General features: G+C 46.3%; 1 protein-coding gene across 1 annotated transcript in view; it reads right to left on the bottom strand.

The window, feature by feature from the left end:
* The window catches only part of trpv4 (transient receptor potential cation channel, subfamily V, member 4), a 36164-nt gene that overhangs the window by 5880 nt on the left and 6516 nt on the right, over positions 1 to 23768 (bottom strand). Inside the window, exons 2-9 of the mRNA XM_061260111.1 lie at positions 19292 to 19679; positions 16050 to 16225; positions 14250 to 14402; positions 7696 to 7836; positions 2762 to 3060; positions 1854 to 2033; positions 1028 to 1186; positions 831 to 923 (exon numbers count right to left, since the gene is read on the bottom strand). Of these exons, the coding sequence (XP_061116095.1) occupies positions 831 to 923; positions 1028 to 1186; positions 1854 to 2033; positions 2762 to 3060; positions 7696 to 7836; positions 14250 to 14402; positions 16050 to 16225; positions 19292 to 19635 (1545 nt within the window). The 5' untranslated portion in view covers positions 19636 to 19679. The remainder of the gene's footprint in view (positions 1 to 830; positions 924 to 1027; positions 1187 to 1853; positions 2034 to 2761; positions 3061 to 7695; positions 7837 to 14249; positions 14403 to 16049; positions 16226 to 19291; positions 19680 to 23768) is intronic.

The raw sequence follows: 23768 nt of genomic DNA, 5'->3' as shown, positions 1-23768 counted from the left end.
ATCTGACATATGCACAGAAAAGCCAGTAATTCAGAAAATAAGAATAAAAGGTTTGAAGCCCAAAATACCATACAGTTTTCCTCACAAGCAACCAAACTATACTATACTGCAACAACATGTACATACTGAAGTGCCAAACCCTGTTCCTGGTGATCTACCGCCCAGCAGGTTTTCATTTCAACCCTAATTTGGCACACACATTCTCCTAACTGGCTGCCTAATGAGATCTCTAGCTGTCGAATGAGGCGTGCTTTGTTAGACCTACAGGGCGGTAGATCTCCAGGAACAGGTCCTGACCTGTAGCATAAGCAGTTCCATCATATCAAAGCTCACTGATTGATTTGTGAAGTCAGGTTCTGAGTGCGAGAAACGATGAACGTTTTAGGGAAGGCTAAAGACCGGCAGCACACCAGCGCACTGCGGTAATTATGGATTATCATTTGTCATTTTGCTCCGGCAATATGGCATCTAACAAGGTTACGCCACTGGAGCGTCTTTTAAATTGAATGCGAGACTCGAAGCTCTCCAATAATGGTACTTCAGAAGGTAGAAGCCAGGGCAGAGGCCAGCGCTGAGAGAGGCTCCGTGAAAGAGTCAGCGAGAGAGAGAGAGAGAGGCAGAGCAGACCTTGGGCAAGCGCAGGGGGGAGAGAACGGGGAGGAGGGATGCCGAATTGTGAAGAGAACGGCAGGAGAAATATCAAAGGACAAAACATATTTTTCTCTTCTCTTCTCTTCTCTGGTAACAGTGGCAGTGAATCACTCTGAGCTATAAAGAGCGGAGGGAATTCTCCCGGGCGGGAGGGAGAGGGAGAGGGAGCGGGAGCGTACGTTGGTGAGGAAGAAGAAGATTCCGGAGAACAGGGTCACGACCTCTCCGGCCAGGCGCAGGTAGTCGGTGGGCGTGACGTAGGAGTAGGGCAGCTGAGAGTGGGGCGGAGAGCAGGGCACACAGGGTTAATCCCGGAACAGGTGACACGACCCCGCCCAGCCCCCAAAACAATCCCTCCCGCCCGATCGACACGCACCTTCCCTTCGGACGGACGGTAGTACGCCACCAAGGTGAAGATGATCATGGTGGCCAGGTAGGACACCACGCTGATGTAGAAGGTGGCCGCCCCGAACTTCTGCCACTTGGCTCTCAGCAGCTCGTTGATGGGCTCCACGGCGAGCATCTCGTGCCGGTTCTGTCGGAGACGGACGGGGTCTGAATCTCGGCTTTGACTTAAAGGTCACGCGGCGCGTTCCCGGTCCCGCCGAGGTAAGCACAGCGGAGCCCGAATGTTCTTTTCTTTTTCTCTGCGTTTGAAATTCAGGGTGCGTGTTGCGCACACAGGAATGCGGCGGGCCCAGACGGGAGAACAACGCTGAAGCGCAGGAACCCGTCAGAGAGGCGTACATTCCGTCTGGCCCAGCGCAGACCACAAGGTGACTGCGCACACTAACAGATGTGGAAAAACACACTCCCACGCATCTGACATCGATCAAATGCATATTTAAAATACTTTTGTTTTCATACTTTGCGGGTCAAATTTGAAAACGGTACAGCGGATTGCACTGATGTTTCAGTGTGGCGTCGTACTAAACCAAAGCATACAATTAAACAAAATAGTTATTTTGCTTTATTGGTGAAAATACATTGTCAGTAATATGCAGGAATTTGAATTTAATTATATTTAAAAGTGAGGAAATAATACCCACACACTGCTGTGAATGCCCCCTGCTGACATTCATTAAAGTCAGTGAGACGATGTTTCGACCTGTTTGGTCAGGTAAGTGGTATATATTTCACCTAGTTACTTTATCCAGATCTGACACACACACACACACACACACACACTCTCTCTCTCTCACCTCGATGCGACTGTTGTACACCAGGATCTCCAGGACCGACACCTCCTCCCCGCAGGTGTCCAAAGAGGAGAGGTCGTACAGGGAGGAGTACACGGGCCCGTACGCCCAGTCCCTAAACTTGCGGGACAGGTGTCGGGCATCCCCGTCCTTAATCTCCCTGCGGATGATGTGCTGGAACACCTGCAGGGGGCAGCGTGCACTCTACAGGGTCAAAGGTCACGGAGGCAGGGAGGTAATCCAAACGGACAGTTCTGCACAGCAAAATGCTCCGCGTCAAACCGATTCTGACGGAGTAGATTTTATCTCCGTATAAAGGTCTCAGTTCATCTCGCTGTGAATGCGTATGAATTTATGACCACAGATGTAGCTTGAAAGGACCACAAGTTATATATTTTATCCAGGTCTGACACACACATATTCACATGCACACAAATATTCACATACAGGTACCCACACACACACACACACAAATATTCACATACAGGTATACACACATTCACACACCCACTCACACATTCACGTACGTGCACACACAAATATTCACACACAAATATTCACAAACAAATGTCCACATCCACACACACACACACACACACTCTCACACACACACACACACACACACACACACACACACACACACAAAGACACACACACACACATACACACACACACACACACACAAAGACACACACACACACACACATACACACACACACATTCACGTGCCTGAGGGCACACACACACACACACAAAGGCACACACACACATACACACACACACACACACACACACAAAGGCACACACACACACACACACACACACATACACACACACACAAAGACACACACACACACACACACACACACACAAAGACACACACACTCTGCTGCGCCGCCCTACGGCCTCACCCCGATCTTCCCCAGCTTGGCGGCCATCATGAGCGGCGACATGGCGTCGTTGTTCAGCACGGTCTCCAGGTTGCACTCGGGGTGGAGCTTGACGCACTTGATCAGCAGCAGGTCGTACATCTTGGTGACGAAGCGGGTGTTCTCGCGGGTGTTGTCGGCGATGTGCACCAGCGCGTGGAGCACCGTGTTGCCCCGGGAGTCCTGCCGCCGCAGGTCCGCCGCCTTGTGCCGGTTCTCCGTCAGGTACTGCACCATGTCGGGCTGGTTAGTGCAGGCCGCCAGCGACAGAGGGAGCTCCCCTGGTCCAGAGACAAGGGCTGCGTCAATATCACTGATGATGATAACACTGATGATAACAATAACACTGATGATGATAACACTGATGATAACACTGATGATAATAATACTGATGATAACAATAACACTGATGATGATAACACTAATGATAATAACACTGATGATAACAATAACACCGATGATGATAACACTGATGATAACAATAACACTGATGATGATAATACTGATGATAACAATAATGATAATAATACTGATGATAACAATAACACTAATGATGATAATACTGATGATAACAATAACACTAATGATGATAATACTGATGATAACACTAATGATGATAATACTGATGATAACAATAATGATAATACTGATGATAACAATAATGATAATGATGATAATACTGATGATAACAATAACACTAATGATGATAATACTGATGATAACAATAACACTAATGATGATAATACTGATGATAACAATAACACTAATGATGATAATACTGATGATAACAATAACACTAATGATGATAACACTGATGATAACAATAACACTAATGATGATAACACTGATGATAACAATAACACTAATGATGATAATACTGATGATAACAATAACACTAATGATGATAACACTGATGATAACAATAACACTAATGATGATAATACTGATGATAACAATAACACTAATGATGATAACACTGATGATAACAATCACACTGATGATGATAATACTGATGATAACAATAACACTAATGATGATAACACTGATGATAACAATAACACTGATGATGATAACACTGATGATAACACTGATGATAATAATACTGATGATAACAATAACACTGATGATGATAACACTGATGATAACACTGATGATAATAATACTGATGATAACAATAACACTGATGATGATAACACTAATGATAATAACACTGATGATAACAATAACACTAATGATGATAACACTGATGATAACAATAACACTAATGCTAATAATACTGATAACAATAATTATAATAATAATAATAACACTAATGATAGTAATACTAATGATAATAATAATAATAATAACAATAATATTAATAATACTATTGATATGAATAATAATAATAATAATAATTATTATTATTATTATTATTATTATTATTATAATAATGATAATCATTTGTTATTTATCTGACGCTTTTATCCATAGTGACTTACAATCGATTAGACTAAGCAGGGGACAATCCCCTCTTGAGCAATGTGGGGTTAAGGGCCTTGCTCAAGGGCCCAACAGCTGTGTGGATCTTATTGTGCTACTAGGTTACAGGCTGCCCCCTATAGCTTACTTGCCAACTACTGAGTATATAAGTGGAGTACGTTGGATGTGAAAGTTGTTGAGTAGCTGAAATTTTCTCCAAATGTCACGCACTTCAAATCTCTGGATGCTTATTTCTGGGGTTTCAGGGAATGGTTCGGGAGCACACATTTCAGGAAGTACCCCACTACGTTGGAGGTCCCATAAATCAGAGAGGAAGAGATGGGGCCTTTTTACTACCTGGCAAACACTTCCACAGTACCGTTGGAAAATAGTATGGAGGTTATTTTTCCACATACTAAAAGAATATGCACTAAGCAACAGGCAGGCAGTATGTGTAGTAGACAGTGCATGCGTCGGGGCCACAGTAGTCAGGAGGCTGCCCCTGACAGGACCAGGCCAAAGCTGCCTGGTGAGAAACAGCCTCCTACCTACCGATCCTGTTGCACACTTATCCCTTCCTCCTTTCACTCTGTGACACTCCTAACAGTCCTCTCTGAGGACACCACCCTGCCCCCCCCCCCCCTCTACCCTCCCCCCCCCCCCCCACTCCCCAAGTACTCTTCCTCTGCTCATACGTCAGTAACATTGATTTCTCCGCTCTCCACTTTAAATCCTGACATTTATCTCCTCAGCGTCCCATCTTCTTTAAAAAGCTCCAAACGAGTAAATACTCCACAAATGGGCGGTTGAGAGGACGGCGGGGTGTAAGAGCTGGCATCCCCCGTGACGAGTAAATAACACGCAGTGTACAGAGCGCAAAACTGACCCCCAAAACATCCCCATGTAAAATACCTGCATCATATGAGTGGCACCACTTATACCGGGGAGTTGCAGTCAATGATACGCACAGTAGATTTGAGTAATTGTGCCGTAATACTTTGGGCTGAACTGGTCGTTGTCTTCATTTGTATGGCTAGCAAGGTATATCTGCGTACATTCATGCAAATATTATAGTCATTCAGCTGACACGTTTATCCAAAGCAACTTACAGTCGATTAGACTAGGAAATGGCCAATCCCCCCTGGAGCAATATAGGGGTTATGGGGCCCAACAGCTGCACTGATCTCACTGTGGCCACTCTAGGGCTGGAACCACCAGTCTTCCAGGTCATGTACCTTAGCCGCTAGGCTGCAGACTGCCATTTCTATAAAGACACCCAACCATAGAACCACAGATAATACAGTTAAGTTAAATTAATCATAACTGCAACATATTTAATAATGCAATTTGCAAAATGCAATGCAATTTTGTGGCTAGAAAGATTATATAAGGTGTCATTAGATATACCGAGCTTACAAACTGACATTGTCACATACGCTATTATTCTGTGTGCACCGCCATACAGACAGTCTGCTCTTGCTCATACAACCGCACAGCTAATTAATTAGATGACCCAATAATGTTGTTCATTTGCTTTGCTGTAAAATCGGAATTATTACTGCGCAGTGGAAACCCAGCTGGGAACACTGAACCTCTATTTTATAAAGAGGTGAAGCTAATTATGATACACAAGCGGGGTAGCCGTAATGAGCGAGTGCGCGCTCCGACGCTGCACTCAAATCCGAAGCAGCATTGTTAAACCGGAGGAGGTCTGGCACGGAGCCAGGGCAGTCGGGATCGAGCGCCTGAGTGAATGTTCGCGTCGGCTGTCAGTCCGGGGCCGCTGGGACAAAAGGAGCGGTTGATCCAGTTTCCGTGCCCCCCTGCGAAAGCCGCTTTTAAGCGGGTATTTCAGAAACGGTCCGTCCAAATCGCTGCGCCCCGAGCGGTGCCTGGCTGCCAGGGAGCGCGGAGGCAGGCTTCGACTGAGCTGTTGCCACGGGTGACAGATTACTTTGCGCTGTCACCTCGCATAGAAACGCTTCTCTTCATCAATTTGCATGGGTCCTCGGTGTGTTTTTGCATGATTACTAAATCATATTAGCTGTCAGGCCTGTCAAGGCTCCCATTCAGCGCACCGTGAAGCTCCACAACAAATTACTCACACGGCCGTGTTGTGCTGCAGTGGGATTTGAAGATTGACAGCGGCTGTAGTTTAACCCTAATGAAAATCATTACCAGCAAGTTAAGGATGTAAATATTACAATGAAACCATCAACCCAAAAATAGCATTTTGGGAAATGATAACGGCTATCTGGATTGTGTATTCAGAGAAGCGAGTTGTTTAAGAAGTGTGAGATTAGGCCCGAGGGCTGATGGCCTTCACATCGGCAGCCCGGTCCACAAAACAGTCACAGAGCACAGATAGTCAGTGGTGTGGAAGTCCAGTGCAGAGGAAATTAACTCTAACTCTGACCACTTGCGCTACTCTTTCTTGACAGCAGAGGGCAGTGTGGAGCCAGGAGCGTCCACAGTCGTTCATCCACAAACCTCTCTGTGTGTTCAATGTGTCAGGGGCTATGAGACAGTTTTTCTCTACATGAGAGACAGAGGCACCTTTCAGAAATGGGGCGTATGCTCTTTCTCATTCAGGGACTTTTGAGTTTATTTACTGAATTAATGTCTTATTCATTTATATAACTGAAGCACTGAATTCTGTTTATTTTTACCTCATTCTTCAGAAGAAGGGAGAGTGGAATCAGTGTTCCCTGAAAAACGAAACACATTTTGAACTACAGGCTTCAGTACTCTGCAACGACACAGTAAACTGTTCAGTGTTAAGTCAACATGCTGAGTTCATACACTGGACTCATGTGTGCTATGTTAGAGTTGAATTAACACCAGGCATTTTACTGTGATAGGGCCTTGGCATTCTGTATGCGTGTTCAGAACAAACATATTTTTCATACAGCTGCTCCGACTTTTATTTTAAAGCACACACTTATAATTCCACATTATTAGAGCCATATGGCTGCTTTGAATAAATAAGTAAATGTCGACGTGGTCTGCCACTCAGGAAGACAGTCGTAAAAACGCTCTTCCTGCATTTTTGTCAAATTACCTCACATCACATCTGAAAAAAAAATGAAAAAAGCGACGCCACAAAGCCGTTAATTGTGCGATCAGAGCCCGGTGCGGCCCGACTGCGCTCGCTGTCAGACCGGCAGTGCGCCTATAAATAGCCTGGAGCGTGTCTGTCGATACAGATGCCTGAGAAGCAATTCTACGGTGGTATTACCGTGAAATCCTTTTTATTTGGCGGTTGCGCAGACGTCCACATCAGCATCGGGGCTTGCCAAGCTGTCTGCGCGCTCCTCCAAACTCTAAAGTCACGCAGTTTATTCGAGTGCCAGGTGGGCAGGTTTCTTGGACGGCGCTGTTCCACAGGGGCCTGGCCTATGGCCTAACCCACATGCAGGTTGCTAGGCAGTGCTGTGAATTGTGGGTAACCTCACCGAAGTAGAAGTAGCCGCCCTCGTTTTTGGGCTGGAAGAAGCGGCCCCGGGCCTGAGCGTGGACGTCCGCCCCCTTCTCCACCAGCAGCTCCACGTAGTGCTTACAGCGGCGCTCTATGGCAATGTGCAGCGCCGTCTGACCTGGGGGAGGAGGGGGGGGGGGGGGGGGGAGGGGAGAGGGGGGGAGAGAGAGAGGAGGAGAGGGGGGGAGAGAGAGAGGGAGAGAGAGAGGGGGGGAGAGAGAGAGGAGAGGGAGAGAGAGTGTGTGAGAGAGAGAGGAGAGAGAGGGGGAGAGGGAGAGAGAGGAGAGAGGGGGGAGAGAGAGAGGAGGGGGGGGGGAGAGAGGGAGAGAGAGAGAGTGTGTGTGAGAGAGAGAGGAGAGGGAGAGAGAGTGTGTGAGAGAGAGGAGAGGGAGGAGAGAGAGAGGAGAGGGGGAGAGAGAGAGAGAGAGAGGGAGAGAGGGGAGAGAAGAGAGGAGAGAGAGAGGGAGAGAGGAGAGAGGGGAGAGAAGAGAGGAGAGAGAGAGAGGGAGAGGGGAGAAAAGAGAGGAGAGAGAGAGAGAGGGAAAAAGAGTGTGAGAGAGAGAGGAGAGAGAGGAGAGGGAGAGAGGAGGAGAGAGAGGGAAAAAGAGTGTGAGAGAGGGAGGAGAGAGAGGAGAGGGAGAGAGAGAGTGTGTGAGAGAGAGGAGAGGGAGGAGAGAGAGAGGAGAGGGGGAGAGAGAGAGAGAGAGAGAGAGAGGGGAGGGGAGGAGAGGAGGAGAGAGGGGGGGAGAGAGAGAGGGAGAGAGAGAGAGAGAGAGAGAGAGGAGGGGAGGGGAGGGGGGGGAGAGGAGGAGAGAGAGAGAGTGTGTGTGAGAGAGAGAGGAGAGAGAGGAGAGGGGGAGAGAGAGGGAGAGAGAGAGAGAGGGAGAGAGGAGAGAGAGGGGAGAGAAGAGAGGAGAGAGAGAGGGAGAGAGGAGAGAGGGGAGAGAAGAGAGGAGAGAGAGAGAGGGAGAGGGGAGAAAAGAGAGGAGAGAGAGAGAGGGAAAAAGAGTGTGAGAGAGAGAGGAGAGAGAGGAGAGGGAGAGAGGGAGGAGAGAGAGAGGGGAGAGAGGAGGAGAGGGAAAAAGAGTGTGAGAGAGGGAGGGAGATGAAAGTGTAAAAGTGAAAGAGAAAAGGGGAGAGGAGGATGGGAGAGAGAGAGAGGAGAGGGGGTAGAAAAGATGAGAAGGGAGGGGGAGAGAAAGAGAAAAGGAAGGGGGAGAAAGGGAAAGAAAGATAGGAAAGAGGGGGAGAAAGTGACAGGGAGAAAGGGAGAGAAAGAGAAGAGAGGGGGAGAGAAGGAGGGAGAGTGAGGTTATCACACATCTGTGCCACACTTCCTGCAAACATTCTTGCCGTTCTTCCACCGATAGCCTGGGACGGGCTAACATGCATCATGTTACAAAATGCAAAACACTAAATACAACTGAAATAAATGAGTCCACAAACTACAATAAAAATGGTGGCGGTGCTGGTTGCTTTGCAGATGTGTATGTATAAATATGTGAGAAATGTGTTCTACATGTACACATTTATTTGGAATTGTACCCATCTCTGCTAATGGTGTCTTGTCACAGTGAAGGGAAGCTAACAAGAACAACATAATTCAGAGAGTATTATTGGCTTCCTTAAAACGTCCCATCAGGGAGAGATTTTAGTTTTGTGAATGTCAGCACCCCACAGTTGCACTTAACACGAAAACAAAGGGAACTCCATTAATGCATCATCACCGTAGTCCAATTAAAAAAGGCTGTAAAAACATTTCCCAGATGTAGAGCCAGGCACTTGGCACTTCTCCTGGTTCTTGCTGGGAAATGAACATGGGGGCCAGTTCCCCTTTCCCAGGGCCCAGTATTCTCAGGTTGTGCAATAAAAAACATGATAATTCATCAGTAACATTATTCATTCTTAAATGATTCATTATTAACTGAATCACATTACAAATTAGATTCCTATTGCGGTTAAAATAAAAACAAATGCACCACTAGTTAAATACAGTATGCAATACAATGCAGCACAACTTAAAATCGTAAAAACCGAGAATAAAAAAAGTTGAAAATAAAAAAAGCATTGAAACATGGTGTCATATACCTCTGGGTATGTTCAGAGGAAGCATTTATTTGAATTGTGAACCTCTGTGGGATTTAGGGCTCTCGTTAAAATAAAAGCAAAGGGTTATTTATTGCTGTTTTTAATACTTTTAATACCCTTTTTTTCATTAGAGTGGTTTTCATCGATTTGCCTTTCATATTACATAAAATGTGTCACCAGCTACAATAATTGGTGACAAGGCTTAAGACTTAAGAAGGGACCATAATCAGTATATATCCTTGATTTGAACATTGGTCATTGTGCTTTGAATTGGGACAGTGGTCTGCTATGACTTTGGTGCACTAGGCTATGTGCCTCCATAGCTGCCTCCATTTCTCCCACTGCAAATGCCTTTCAACTGATGGATATATATTTATATATCTTTTGTGTTCCCATGTTTGGCTGTGTTATATTTTTCTGAAAACATCTGGGTACAACTACAGTATATGGCAAAACTCTTGGCACACTCCCGAATGGACAGTAGAAATGAACCAGGTCCTTAGCCCGGAGATACATTGGAAATGGTTTTTACCAGTGTTTATGCACAAAAAATTGCAACATTTAAAGGATGATTTCATAGTTTTTGGGCATGTTACTATCACCCCGATCTGAACTCACAGATCTAGCCCTGCCCCTCCTGCTGTGGTAAGAGCACTAATCTACAGCCTTGCTGTCTAAAGCCAGATCTCAGCAGCTCGAAGCCAGTGGTCCTCTCGCCCGAGAATAAATCAGAGCAGTGTGATGACGCTTGTCACAGGGGCCACGGGGTTCTAATTCCTCTCCTTCTGTGGGCATAGACGTCCCCCGTGGACCCGGGTGGTGGAAGCCTTCAGCGGTTAAGCTGACAGCTGGAAGTGAAGCAACAGAGACCCCCCCCGGGCGTCTGTCTAATGAGGCCACGACAGTGCTTCATATTCACGCCTCCATCGCTGATCATCTCCCAGCCACGGCTCCCCCCCATTATCCTCCCGATGATCCGTCATATGTGGGCTGTCCCAGATATGTGTCAAAGCCATGGATAAGACACGGATAAGCGCTGCCATCTCCCTCTCTCTTTACCCTTTATCGAAAGTGTGCGTCTTGCGTGTGGGGGCGGAGTGGTTACCTCATCGAACTGGCATCCAGAGGTTGCCATCATAAACGCATTGAGACTGGGCTCGAGTCGATCGTGCTGCATATTGTGATATTTTAAAATCACATCAGCATGATTCTCATCCACCAATCTCTCCCAGCCCCAAAGCAATGACACTGTATCATATTTAATGTATTTTTTCCTCCACGTCTTTTGAGTACTGCCAAGCCCGATATGATATGCATTAATAAACCTTTGACCTTTTTTGGAGTTTGGATATCAGCCAACCCAAACGCATTCATATAAGTACTTGTCAGAGCACTTACATTAACGGGCTGGTATCCTGCTGTTCCATACCGACCCAGACCCGGCTTTACCCTCAGCCCTAGCGCCAAGTCTATAGCCTCCTGAGATCCAGCAGAAAAAAGTATGTATATTTTGAATGACAAAACATTTTAGAGTGAAAATATTTTGAAAAATATTATTTATTTTATTTTTATTGAATGACCCTTGTAGTGTAGGTTTCAACACAGAGGAATATGGTTATTGAAATTAAAAGCAGAGACTGGTGTCCCCTACAGGGATAAACATGAATTGGCAGGTCTTAGGCGGATAAGGGAATGGGATGTGATTAGATTCAACACATACATTGAGTTTCAGTTTTTGATTTCGAACACATTTGCAAACATTTCTAAAAACACGTTTTCACTTTGTCAATATGGGTTATTGAATCGATGGGCAAAAATGGCCGAGTTGTCCATTTAAAATTAAATCTACTACACAATAAAGTGTACAAAGAGAGAAAGGGGTCTGAATACTGTGCACATGCACAGGTACAAGCAAAACCAAATAAATTGAGATGAGTGTGTCAGTAGTGTAGTCGCCGTTCATGGTAGAAATAACAGGAAGGGGTTCACCCAAACAATGCGGAAAATTCTATCTCCCAAGGCACTCTTCACACAGGCCTTCCATAAGCCTGCTGCACTGGACAGGAAGGGAACAGGAATTCCCCATTCTCATTCCAGTTTATTTAAGCAGAATTTCAGGTTCCGCACACAAAGGCTCTCGCAGAATGAAGAGATTAAGAGAATAAGAAAACCCAAACAAAAGAGAATTAGACAACCAAACCCAGCCACAGTCGTCAACTTCAAAGAACTCTCAGAGTCTGCGACTCGGTGCGACTCGATGGACGCTGAACCTTTCTCTTCTAAAACACGTAGAAGCCTCATAAAGCTATGTGAAGATGAAAATGACAGCCACACTGATTATAACAACATTCGTCAGTGGAAAGAAAGACATCTTTAATGCGGCCTCTAATGATCTCTATCTTCCACGTGCAACAACAAAGGTTGCGGCTCGCAGCAGAAATAACGTTCCCTAAAAAAAAAAAAAGAATGAATAAGTATCCAGTTATTGCCAATGGGATTTGTTTTCTGATAACACAGTTTCCTGTTGACAAAAATAAAACGTGTATACACATGTGTTGAGTGATGAGTGGTGCTCAGTATAGCCATAACATCAGTTAGTAGCTCTGTATCATCATTAGCTGGCAGATTTCACAACCTCTATCGTGGGGCTGCAGGGGGAGAAAGGAAGGAGAGGTCTTAAAAGTACAGTAGAATTGTGAAATACTGGTCACATATGTCAGACAGTTGGAGCTGTGAGACGTGTGATTCTAGTGAGATATTGAGCTATTGAGATTGGGTGGTAGGTACCATTTAAACTTCCATACTTAGGTTAACAGAAGTGGAACGGCGATCTGTTATGTACTTGGGCGTGCCCTTCACCAGGAACTGGATTTAATGAGGTTCTGCATTTGCTTGTCAGAAAAAAATATTGTTTTAAAACTTCGGACAGATGGCAAAAAGTAGGAACTGGGACTGGAACAGGTGAAAGCCTGATACAAATAATAAATTCCCTGAAAAATAAGTCCAAAGCCTGGCTACAGAAGGAGGAAATATGAAACTGTGTTACATTTGCCAGGCTCATTTATGAAAAATAAATAGAAGCAACATTGACTAATAAAAAATATATACTGTTCTGGATGGTTCATTTCTTTTCTTTTCTTTTGTGTAGAATGAAGAAATTGTAGTAATGAATAATATTTGTATATGTAGTAAATAACTGTGGTTGCTATGGGGAAAACCACTGACTGACTGACTCTGTTGCATGATCTGAATGTATATGTGTAACAGTGGGGTTAATGTCAAGACTATAGGCAAGTGCCACTAAACAGGCGACATGACTAATGATATTTAACAAGACGTCTCGTGATATAACGTGTGGAAGACGTTACATATATTTGAATAATTTTCCCCAAGCTTCATCTAAAATCTGAATAACTGCGTGGGTAATGGAATTTACACACCAGCTAGTGTAAGGTACTTCTGACCCAAACTTAGTAAAAAATCTGACTGTTAACCAAGCACTTGCATAAGGCGAATCTGGAAAAATGCATTTCAACATCATGTTACCGGTAAATGCTGTGGGCGTGGGAGATGACTGTTATTACGAATAGCGAAATAAAACTTGTATAATCAAACCTTTTTTTTCTTAAAAAAATAAATAATAATCTTAATATTAGCGAGCTGACAGGTGTCAAAGACAGACATCGTGAGTCAGACGGGGCAGCGTAAGATCCGTTCCGGTCAGTCTACGCATAAGGGTTTTCCGGACACCCCTGGTAGGGTGGGTCCTAAAAGAGCCAACAGAGAGCCTCTGTCCGGGCCTGCTCAGGCCTGCAGAGCTAACAAAACAGCCACAAACAGGCCCGTGAGGGACATGTCTGCTCCGTGCCTGGGCCAAACGCACTTCCTCGTTTCCTGGGGGGTGAATGAGCCTGACGTGTAGGGTGTGTGTAGACTAGACCGGAGGCAGGGGATCAGGGGGTTTACGGCAGGAACAGTACGGTACGAAACAGGCAGGAACAAAGAGCTGGCAACTCATAGAATCGAGTGGTTAAGTATTACAAAAATGTATTTATTAATTTTCAAAAATTACAAAATTTGATAATCAAACAGGCCCTAGTCATGTCGCTGACGCTTTTATCCAAAGCGACATACAGTTGATTAGAGGAGACGATCCTCCCCTGGAGCAATGCGGGGTTAAGGGCCTTGCTCAAGGGCCCAACGGCTGTGTGGATCTTATTGTGGCTACACCAGGGACCGAACCACCAACCTTGTGGGTCCCAGTCATGCACCTTAGCCATGACACTACAGGCCGCCCTTTCAACTGGTAGTACTTCCCTCTAGGGTCTTTCAGCGCACTTATCCCTGGTTATGGGTATGCACTTTGCTGTACATCGCTCTGGATAAGACTGTCTGCCAAATTGGCGTGTAATGTATGTAATGTATGGGTGTGGTGGGCCTCACCTCGGTAGTAGACGTCCCTGAAGGGCGTGTTGATGAACTCCCGCAGGTTTCCCCTCTGCTCGGCTATGTCCACCAGACGGGGGATGATGTCATTGCGGCCGCTGGTCAGATTGAGCAGGGCTTTGGGCAGGCAGGTCTTCCCCGTAGAGGGTTCTGGAGAGAGGGAAGGAGGGAATGAGGGAGAGGAGAGGAGAGGAGATGGAGCGAGAAAAGGAGGGAATTCTTGCTTAGCATAGTTTGCTTGCACAAGCGCTTTGTTGGTGTTGCATCTATAGTGGTTATGGTACATGACTGGGAAACGCAAGGTCGGTGGTTCGATCCCCATTCAATAAGATCCGCACTGCCGTTGGGCCCTTGAGCAAGGCCCTTAACCCTGCATTGCTCCAAGGGAGAATTGTCTCCTGCTCAGTCTAATCAACTGTATGTCGCTCTGGATAAGAGCGTCTGCCAAATGCCATTCATGTAATGTAATACCCACTGGTCTCGGAATGCTGTTAACCAGGTCTGGCACTATTGCCAGGTGAAGGCACTTCAGTTCCCCCTGTATTGTAAGTTTCTCTGCACAATGAGTTTCACACAAAGTTTCTCTCCTAAATGAATGTAATGTAATGTAATGTAATGAAGTGTGCCCTATAGTGAAAGGGTTTGACAACAAAAAACTAGCTGAAACTAGATTTTGATACAGCTGGCAGCTGGTCATTCAATGCTGGTCATGGCTAGATTCAACAGCAGGGTTATACCGTCCCAATCATTCTGTTTGTTTATATCAAACATGGTGAGACCAAACATGGACCAGGCAGGAAGGTCTTCTCTTGCAGCTGATGTTAAAGTGGTGTGGCTTCCTAGTCCCTCTTGAGTCACCCTTGTTTGGACAGACAGTTTGCCGTGACTTCTGGCTGCTACTTGTCAGATGCGGTCAATGCACTCTCCCCATCACAGGAAGCTATCCCTGGGCCCACCCCCACTCACAAAAGGTCTGAAATAGCTTCTTTTCCACAGTTTCCTCCAACAAATAAAAAAATTAAAAAAACAGCCACGGGGGGGGGGGATAAATGCTCAAGGTTTATGCTAAAGCAGATCCTGTTTGATAGGGCTTGTGACAGTTTGCCGTGAGAAGGGAGGGGTGTAAAGCGTTCTGCGATTAAGGAGCTGCTGCCTGTTGGCTGTCCATAGTGTCACACTGTGGAACGCAGAATGGACAGTGAGAAAATGGCTGCCATAGTGTCACACTGTGGAACGCAGAATGGACAGTGAGAAAATGGCCGCCATAGTGTCACACTGTGGAACGCAGAATAGACAGTGAGAAAATGGCCGCCATAGTATCACACTGTGGAACACCGAATAGACAGTGAGTAAATGCCTGCCGTACCCTGGCTCTTTGTGATTTTCGTGTAGACAAAGAACACCACCACAGGCACAGTTTGCCCTTTCCCGTAACGGCAGGCTGAAAACACTGAATCCGCTTGTGAGGGGGGATTCCGAGATATTTGGCACCATAGTGTACAAGACTTTGCGCCCCGGGCCAGCAATTCATTTGTTTGTTGTCTGTTTCACTTGTAAAATGTGCTTATTCGTACCAAAATAGAACTTTATTGTACTTTCAGAGAACATTGAGAACATGTTCTGTAGAAGGATGGTATAACCATATATCCTACATTCCAAAGTACAAACAGTACAAACACACATTGCACCTACTATACAACAAAAATGAAAATGTCTTATTTGCTGTATAAATACGTGTTTTCCCTGAGATATGACTTGCAACCACGACGTCCGTCCCTCCGTCTGTTTGGAGCTCACCTTTGAACTCCTCGTCCGTCAGCCTCTTGTCCAGGTTCTGGAGGTACTCCAGCAGGCCGTCCAGGGCCTGGGTGTCTGCCCTCGACACCGCGTCGAAGAGCAGGGGCCGATTATACACCTTCAGCACTCTGGGGGGGTCGGGGGCCTGGCTCTTCTCTGGCTCAACCTCTGTCTTACTGCAGGGGGGGGGGCAACGAACACAGTGTCAGCCAGGAGAAAGAACCAAACCACTAATGTGGTCAGTGGTTTACAACGCTGAGTAACCAGATCAGGTTTGCGATTCCTTTTTTTTTTTTTTTTCCTTTTTGTTAAACGTTTGTTCTTTCAGCAAGATCGTTTCTTTTGTACACAGAACTAGCAGGCAATAGAAGTATTGGCAGTCTCAATGCTCAGGAAAAATAAAACGTCTGGCTTTCAGTTCGACATCTTAAGTACCCCGGTTCCCGTAGCAAACGAAGGCCTGGAGGGGCTGGGCTGGGAAATTGAAAAGTGTTTTGCGTCGCATTCAGAGGAGCTGTGCGTGATAACTTCACTCATAATGCACACAGCGGAAGAAGAGATGTGTCACATTCCTGAAAGAAATCTATCCGGAGAACCGGAGGAATTTATAGATCAGAATAGCTGAAGTTCCTGTCTTATTTTAGGAGGGTGTACCTGGTGGGAAGATAACAAGCTTTGTGACAAAAATGCAGTTGTTTAAAAAAAAGAACACTGACGAGCTGGTTGGTGCCTTGCATGGCAGCCAATCGCCATTGGTGTGTGACTGCGTGTATAAACGGGTGAATTAGAAGCATCTAATTAATCTAAGCATCTATGGATAAAGGCGCTGTATAAATGCCAACCATTTACCATTTACAGATACTGTATGTATGCATTGCACTATGGTATCCATACGTGTGTGTTCGTGCATCTCGTGTGTGTGTGTGTGTGTGCGTGCATCTCGTGTGTGTGTGTGTGTGTGTGTGTGTGCGTGTATCTCGTGTGTGTGTGTGTGTGTGCGTGCATCTTGTGTGTGTGTGTGTGTGTGTGTGCGTGCATCTCGTGTGTGTGTGTGTGTGTGTGCGTCTACAGACACAGTACATCAGTGTGATGTGAGCGGTTTGTTTGTGAATGAAAAGCCCAAAGACACGCGTGCCCGTATTAGCGCCCAGCGGTTTAACGGTTTTTCCGCGGGTGTGTGAAGGCGTCGCTTGAACCCCGGTCGTTTCCGTGGTGACCGCATTCAGAGCTGCCGCCATTAGCGCGGGCGGTCCCCCCCCCCCCTCCCCCGGGGGCCGGGCCGCGGGGCGTTTGAAGTCTCGCTGCGGGCCGCCGGCGAGGGCCGCACCGCGCCAATCCGAACTGACCCGCTTCCTCCGCCCCCCTCCCCCACCGGGCGATAAATAGAGCTTTCTGTATCCAGGGGCGGTGATGGAGCCAGCGGCCAGCCGCAGCCCAAACATGACCTCACCGGCCGCCACAACAGCGCACTGTCTGTGGCCTCCTGGACACACCTGTGACAGCGCCACGGACGCCCCGCTTCACAGCTCTGCACACGGTAAACGGTTGACATTTATATGGCGCCTTTTATCCAGTTTATGCTTCTCATTCGCCCATTCGTACACACACTCGCACACAAACAGCAATTGGCTGCCATGCAAGGCACCAACCAGCTCGTCAGGAGCATTTAGGGGGTTTAGGTGTCTTGCTCAGGGAAACTTTGACACACCCAGGGCGGGATCAAACCGGCAACCCTCCGACTGCCAAACGACCGCTCTTACCGCCTGAGGCAATGTCACCCCATTCTCTGTGAGGAGTGGAGCATACGCCATGGGACTGAGATATGGTCATCAAGGAAGCACACACTCCCAGAACAATGGCAGGAAAGGGGTCAAATGTACAAAAGGTACAAATGCTTATCACTGGGGCGGTACCCTAAAGGTACATACAATTGTACCCCAACCTACATTATTGTACCTTCTGGGTACATTTGGGAAATGTCCTTCGAGAACAAAAATGTAACTTAAAGGACATTTCTGCATCTTCCTGAGAATGCACATGCACACACACACACACACACACACACACACGCATCAAAGAATCCGAAAGGTTAGAACCGTCTCATATCCGGCGGTCTATAACGTCTGTAAATAAAACGAGCGCGCTGCATTGATCTGCGCGGTAAACACTTTAGAACGACGCGCACGTCCTCGGCTGTGTAATTAGACTCAGACGAACACCCCCCGCCGTGAAATCCAGATGCGGCTCCGCGCACCAGCGAGCCGCACCGCGCCAGCCTCAGACTCGCCCCGAGGTCGCCAGATGCTTGTGATCATCTCGCCCATATTCATCAAAAATCCCCCCCCCCCCCCGTCTTCAGTTCACGCCTTGCGCATTTTCAAAGCCTCTTCCCGGCGCCTCCTTCAGAGTTTTTGAAAAAGAGTAATTGACTCCCGATACGTATTTTCCACGGAAATGTACCGGAAACTTTCTTCTATACATTCGGGATGAAATGTATAACGTATGCGGTAAAATGGGTTATACAAAATGGCTGATTGCCCACATCAGTGATACATTACATTACATGATTGGCATTTGGCTGACGCTCTTATCCAGAGCGACGTACAGTTGATTAGACTAAGCAGGAGACAATCCTCCCCTGGAGCAATGCGGGGTTAAGGGCCTTGCTCAAGGGCCCAACGGCTGTGCGGATCATATTGTGGCTACACCGGGATTAGAACCACCGACCTTGTGGGTCCCAGTCATGTACCTTAACCACTACACTACAGGCCGCCCCACCCATACCTTAACCACTACACTACACACCATCCCACCCATACCTTAACCACTACACTACAGGCTGCCCCACCCATACCTTAACCACTACACTACAGGCCACCCCACCCATACCTTAACCACTACACTACACACCATCCCACCCATACCTTAACCACTACGCTACAGGCTGCCCCACCCATACCTTAACCACTACACTACAGGCTGCCCCACCCATACCTTAACCACTACACTACAGGCCACCCCACCCATACCTTAACCACTACACTACACACCATCCCACCCATAACTCAACCACTACACTACACACCATCCCACCCATACCTTAACCACTACACTACAGGCCACCCCACCCATACCTTAACCACTCCACTACAGGCCACCCCACCCATACCTTAACCACTACACTACAGGCCGCCCCACCCATACCGTAACCACTACGCTACAGGCCGCTACCAAACACTCACCCCCGCGGCAGCATTTTCCTGCGGCGCTTCTGGTTGTTGGGCTGCCGGTAGGTGCCGTAGTCGAAGAGCGAGTCCATGGGCGCCTTCTTGGGCCCGACCACCACCGGCGGGTCGTAGGACTCCAGCAGGTCCATGGGGCCCGAGAGGCCCTTCTTGAAGGCCCCCTGGAACTTCATGCGCAGGTTCTGCCGGCTGTCGCCGGGCCGGGGGGGCTCGTGGACGGAGGGGGGGCTCTCCTCGCTCTCGAACAGGCTGGCGAGCGCCGACAGGGGGAAGGAGCTGTCGTTTTCGGTCGGGGCGTCGCCCGCGTCCCCCGCGGGGGGCGGCTCGTCCGGCTCCGTCATGGCCCGCCGGTACCGGCCCAGGATGGTGGCGCTGGAGAGAGGGCCTGGTAAAAGAAAAACCGTTTTAGGGTTTTAGGGCCCCTTCATCATCTCATTAGACTCGCCTGTTAACTAATCCCACCAACCAACACACACATGCACATACCACAACACACACATTAGAAAACCCTGTCTGTCGGTCGGTCTGTCTGTCTGTCCGGCTGCTGGGTTTTCGTGGTGTCTTGTCCTGTGTGTCTGTTCGTCCATCTGCTTGGTCTCGTGTCTTGTCCGGTCTGTCCATCTTTGTATTGTGGTATCAGGGTTGGTGGCTGGGTTTGTGGGTGGCTGGGTTTGTGGGTGGGAGGGTGGGTAATGAAATGTATTTTGCATTTGAAATAAAAAAATAATTATGTCCTCTGAAGAGGTTGGGTGGTGGGATTAAAATGGAAAAAAAGGAGAGAGAGCCGGCAGAGAGAGGGGCACGTGCAATCGACCAATCAGAGTCCAGGAACGCATCGCAAAACTGACCCCCACAGGTGTCACTGATGTATCAGGTCACATGACATTACATGACATGACATTGGCAGATGCTCAACAGGTACAACAACATGCAACAAAGTGCAAAGTGCATACCCATAACCCATCACCTGAAATCAACTACCAGACTCATGAATACAGTTTGTTTTGGATTCACATGCTTTTTCTGTGCTCTGTTGATCTAGGGGGTGACATGGCTCAGGCAGTAAGAGCAGTCGTCTGGCAGTCGGAGGGTTGCCGGTTCGATCCCCCGCCCGGGCTGTGTCGAAGTGTCCCTGAGCAAGACACCTAACCCCCAAATGCTCCTGACGAGCTGGTCGGGGCCTTGCATGGCAGCCAATCGCTGTCGGTGTGTGAGTGTGTGTATGAATGGGTGAATGGAGAAGCATCACTTGTACAGCGCTTTGGATAAAGGTGCTATATAAATGCCAACCATTTACCATTTGCCTAGCCAGTGCATTTGAGCCTGCAGAGGAGCGAATGGGCAGGGTTTACACTTTTGGGATCATTTTATTGGTTCAAATACACTAGGGCAAGCTTAGTTAAATTTTAGTTAAAGTTTTTTGAATCCAAAACAAATGTAACACTATTTGAAGCCAGGTACGACACCGACATTAATAATTAATAAATAATTAATAATTAATAATAACTGTCAGAGTACTTTATCGAGCTAAACAATGTTGGATGTGATGATATGTATCTGGTCCTGGGACTCTTTGTCCTGGATGTAGTTCAGTGTGACCACGCCTTTGGACAGTTAGGTCCACCAGCCCGCTGGGCAGAACATGGTGTACTAGGCAGACATTTGGCTGCTGAAGGCTCTGGATTTCAGTCTGTAAACCACCGGGCGTAAGATTGCCCAATCCTGAGCTAGTGCAGGTGGAATTTTCCAGAATGTGTTTTAGTCCAGTCGGGGCTTTTAAATTTCCCAAAGGCATGATGGAAGTCCGCCTCATGATGCATGTTTGTATTGCCCTCCAGCAATTCCTTTTAAATATTTGGTGCAGCTTTCAAGCAATAAACAGCATAAGCTTTGGTCCTGATTCAATACTAACAGAGTTCAAATTAGTCCAAGTGGGAGCAAATGTACTATTAAATGTACTGTATCCGAGTTGATTTAAAAACTGATGATCTTGCAGTGTAAGCACGCATTGCATTATACAATTGCCTAATCATTTTTAATATCCCATTACGCCATGATTACCAAAATAAATTTGACAATTAACAATTTAAAACAGACGTCAGACTTATCTAAGCTGCAATCTACGCGGCCGCTGTTCCCTCTTCATCCAGACGAGTTGAGAACACGGGAAACAGCTGGTTTTCCACAGACAGCGGCATATTGCGAGACAAAGCACTAATGAATGCGATAGTCATTGGGCCACACTGTTTGCAAAAGCCATCGCTGACAGATGACTGCTTTCAGTCAACAGTGGCGGCGCATCATCGCGGTTACAAATTCCACTCATTAGCCTCGCGGTCCAATTTAGCGCGAAGGATACTGACAGCTCCAGCTGATCCCTGCGTTTCCATCTCACTTCATTAACTCTGGAATGAAACGCTTTTCTTTCCCCGGGATCGGTTTGAATTGAACAAATAAAAAATCCGATATTATTCGCAGTGAAACGACGTCGCTCGTGATCACCTTCCCGCAATCAAGCCTCGTCGTAATGTCAGGGAAAAATATGACCGGAGCTATTTATGAGCTATTTATGATTCCTCAGTGCACAAGAACATTAGATCACCAGAGCAAGAAGTGAAGACCATTTTTTCCTCTTCTTCAAATAAAACATTATGCAGAAACAAAAAAATAAGTCAGTCTTATATTTAGAGTTAAAATCTTCCATTTTCTATCTTCTATTACTTTTTTTGCTAAATGATACAAAAAGAATGGCAATGATGTGAGACAGTTTTGCCTGTATCAAGATTGCCAATCGGACAATTTCACATATTTGACTCAAATTGGCATCAAATGAGACGAAAATCTTCAGTGTTGAATCACGTGTTTGTGTGTCCAGGAGGAACCACATTACTTTTTTTTATCAATGAGATGCTCTAAAAGAGTTGATCATTTTACACTGAACATTTTATTATCTGCATATCTCTGGAAAGGTCCCTGTAATGATGTCAATGTTTGACATAGTCCAAGATACTGTAAACCTGATACTGTAAAATAAAATGTAAAATTTTGTCCTTTTTAAAAAACATATTTACAGCACACATCCAAAGCAAGTGTTGATGAAGAAATTAATACAGTTTAGGGAACTGATTCTGAGTGATAACATTATATTACATTACATTACAAGGCATCTTATCCAGAGCGTTATACAATGAAGTGCAGATCAAACACAGGAACAAGTGTGAAGAGGACCCTAGAGGACAGCATGGTTCCGAGTCCTAGCGTGACCATACAGATACAGTCGGAACCCTTGAAGAATACATCAACTTACAAACTAGCATACCACAGTTGGCAGCTAGAATACCCCGAGTACAACAATACAATAGCTAATACAAAACAACACAACAACATCTATATATAACTATATAAGTACCATTATAGTCTATGGCATACACAAGGCTAATCATGGTGGTGAGTTAGGGAGGGAAAGGTGCAGCCTGAAGAGATGAGTCTTCAGTCTGCGTCTGAAAATGCTCACTGACTGCATAAGTTGCTTGTATTTCAGATGCTTAAATGAAAGATTAACTTTCCCTCATCAACTTTCAGATCAACTTTCGATGCACCCACAAATTACACAAATTTCTTTGAATAAAAGGAGCATTTGGCCTTGTTAGGGAACGAGGAATTCACTCGGTACTTAAGTAGGCCCAAGCCTGTTAGCTTTCTCCACAGCTTCTGCTGATGAAACAATAACTATATTAAAAACAAGATGGCCTCAATAGGAGACCTTCGTAGTGACCCAATTGTCCACCTTCTCAAACCTGCCCCTAAAACAGCATTATCTGAAGGGTGTTATTATCACAGGATCCTGTTATAACATCAGACCAAGCTTTGTGTTATTCACATGTGATAACAGCACTACATAACGCATTTATAAGCACTACACAGACATAAATGCTTATGTCATTCATCACAAATAAGCATTTCGTGTCTGATGAGGGCGGCCTGTAGCGTAGTGGTTAAGGTACATGACTGGGACCCGCAAGGTCGGTGGTTCGATCCCCTGTGTAGCCACAATAAGATTCGCACAGCCGTTGGGCCCTTGAGCAAGGCCCTTAATCCTGCATTGCTCCAGGGGAGGACTGTCTCCTGCTTAGTCTAATCAACTGTACGTCGCTCTGGATAAGAGCGTCTGCCAAATGACTGTAGTGTAATGATGCCTCTTCCGGTGTCCTAACACACTGTATGCCCATTTGCCAGAGGAGTATGTGTGAATATTTGCTTATTGCTTATTATGGTGCTTATAAAGGAGATATATAGCTTTTATGACAGGCCATTCATAGATAGCATTACCCGTGTTCTTCAAGGCAAAGCTGGCTCGCCCTCATAAAAAATGGATCACAGCTGCCTTAAACACATTACCTAAATTAGCATTTTACTGTGACAATTTGCGAGCTTAAAATTACAGGGTCCTATCTGCACACAGAACAGCTCTTGA

This window comes from Conger conger, chromosome 11, assembly GCF_963514075.1.
Source record: "Conger conger chromosome 11, fConCon1.1, whole genome shotgun sequence".
Classification (NCBI taxonomy): Eukaryota; Metazoa; Chordata; class Actinopteri; order Anguilliformes; family Congridae; genus Conger; species Conger conger.
This window is presented reverse-complemented; position numbering and strand designations above follow the sequence as displayed.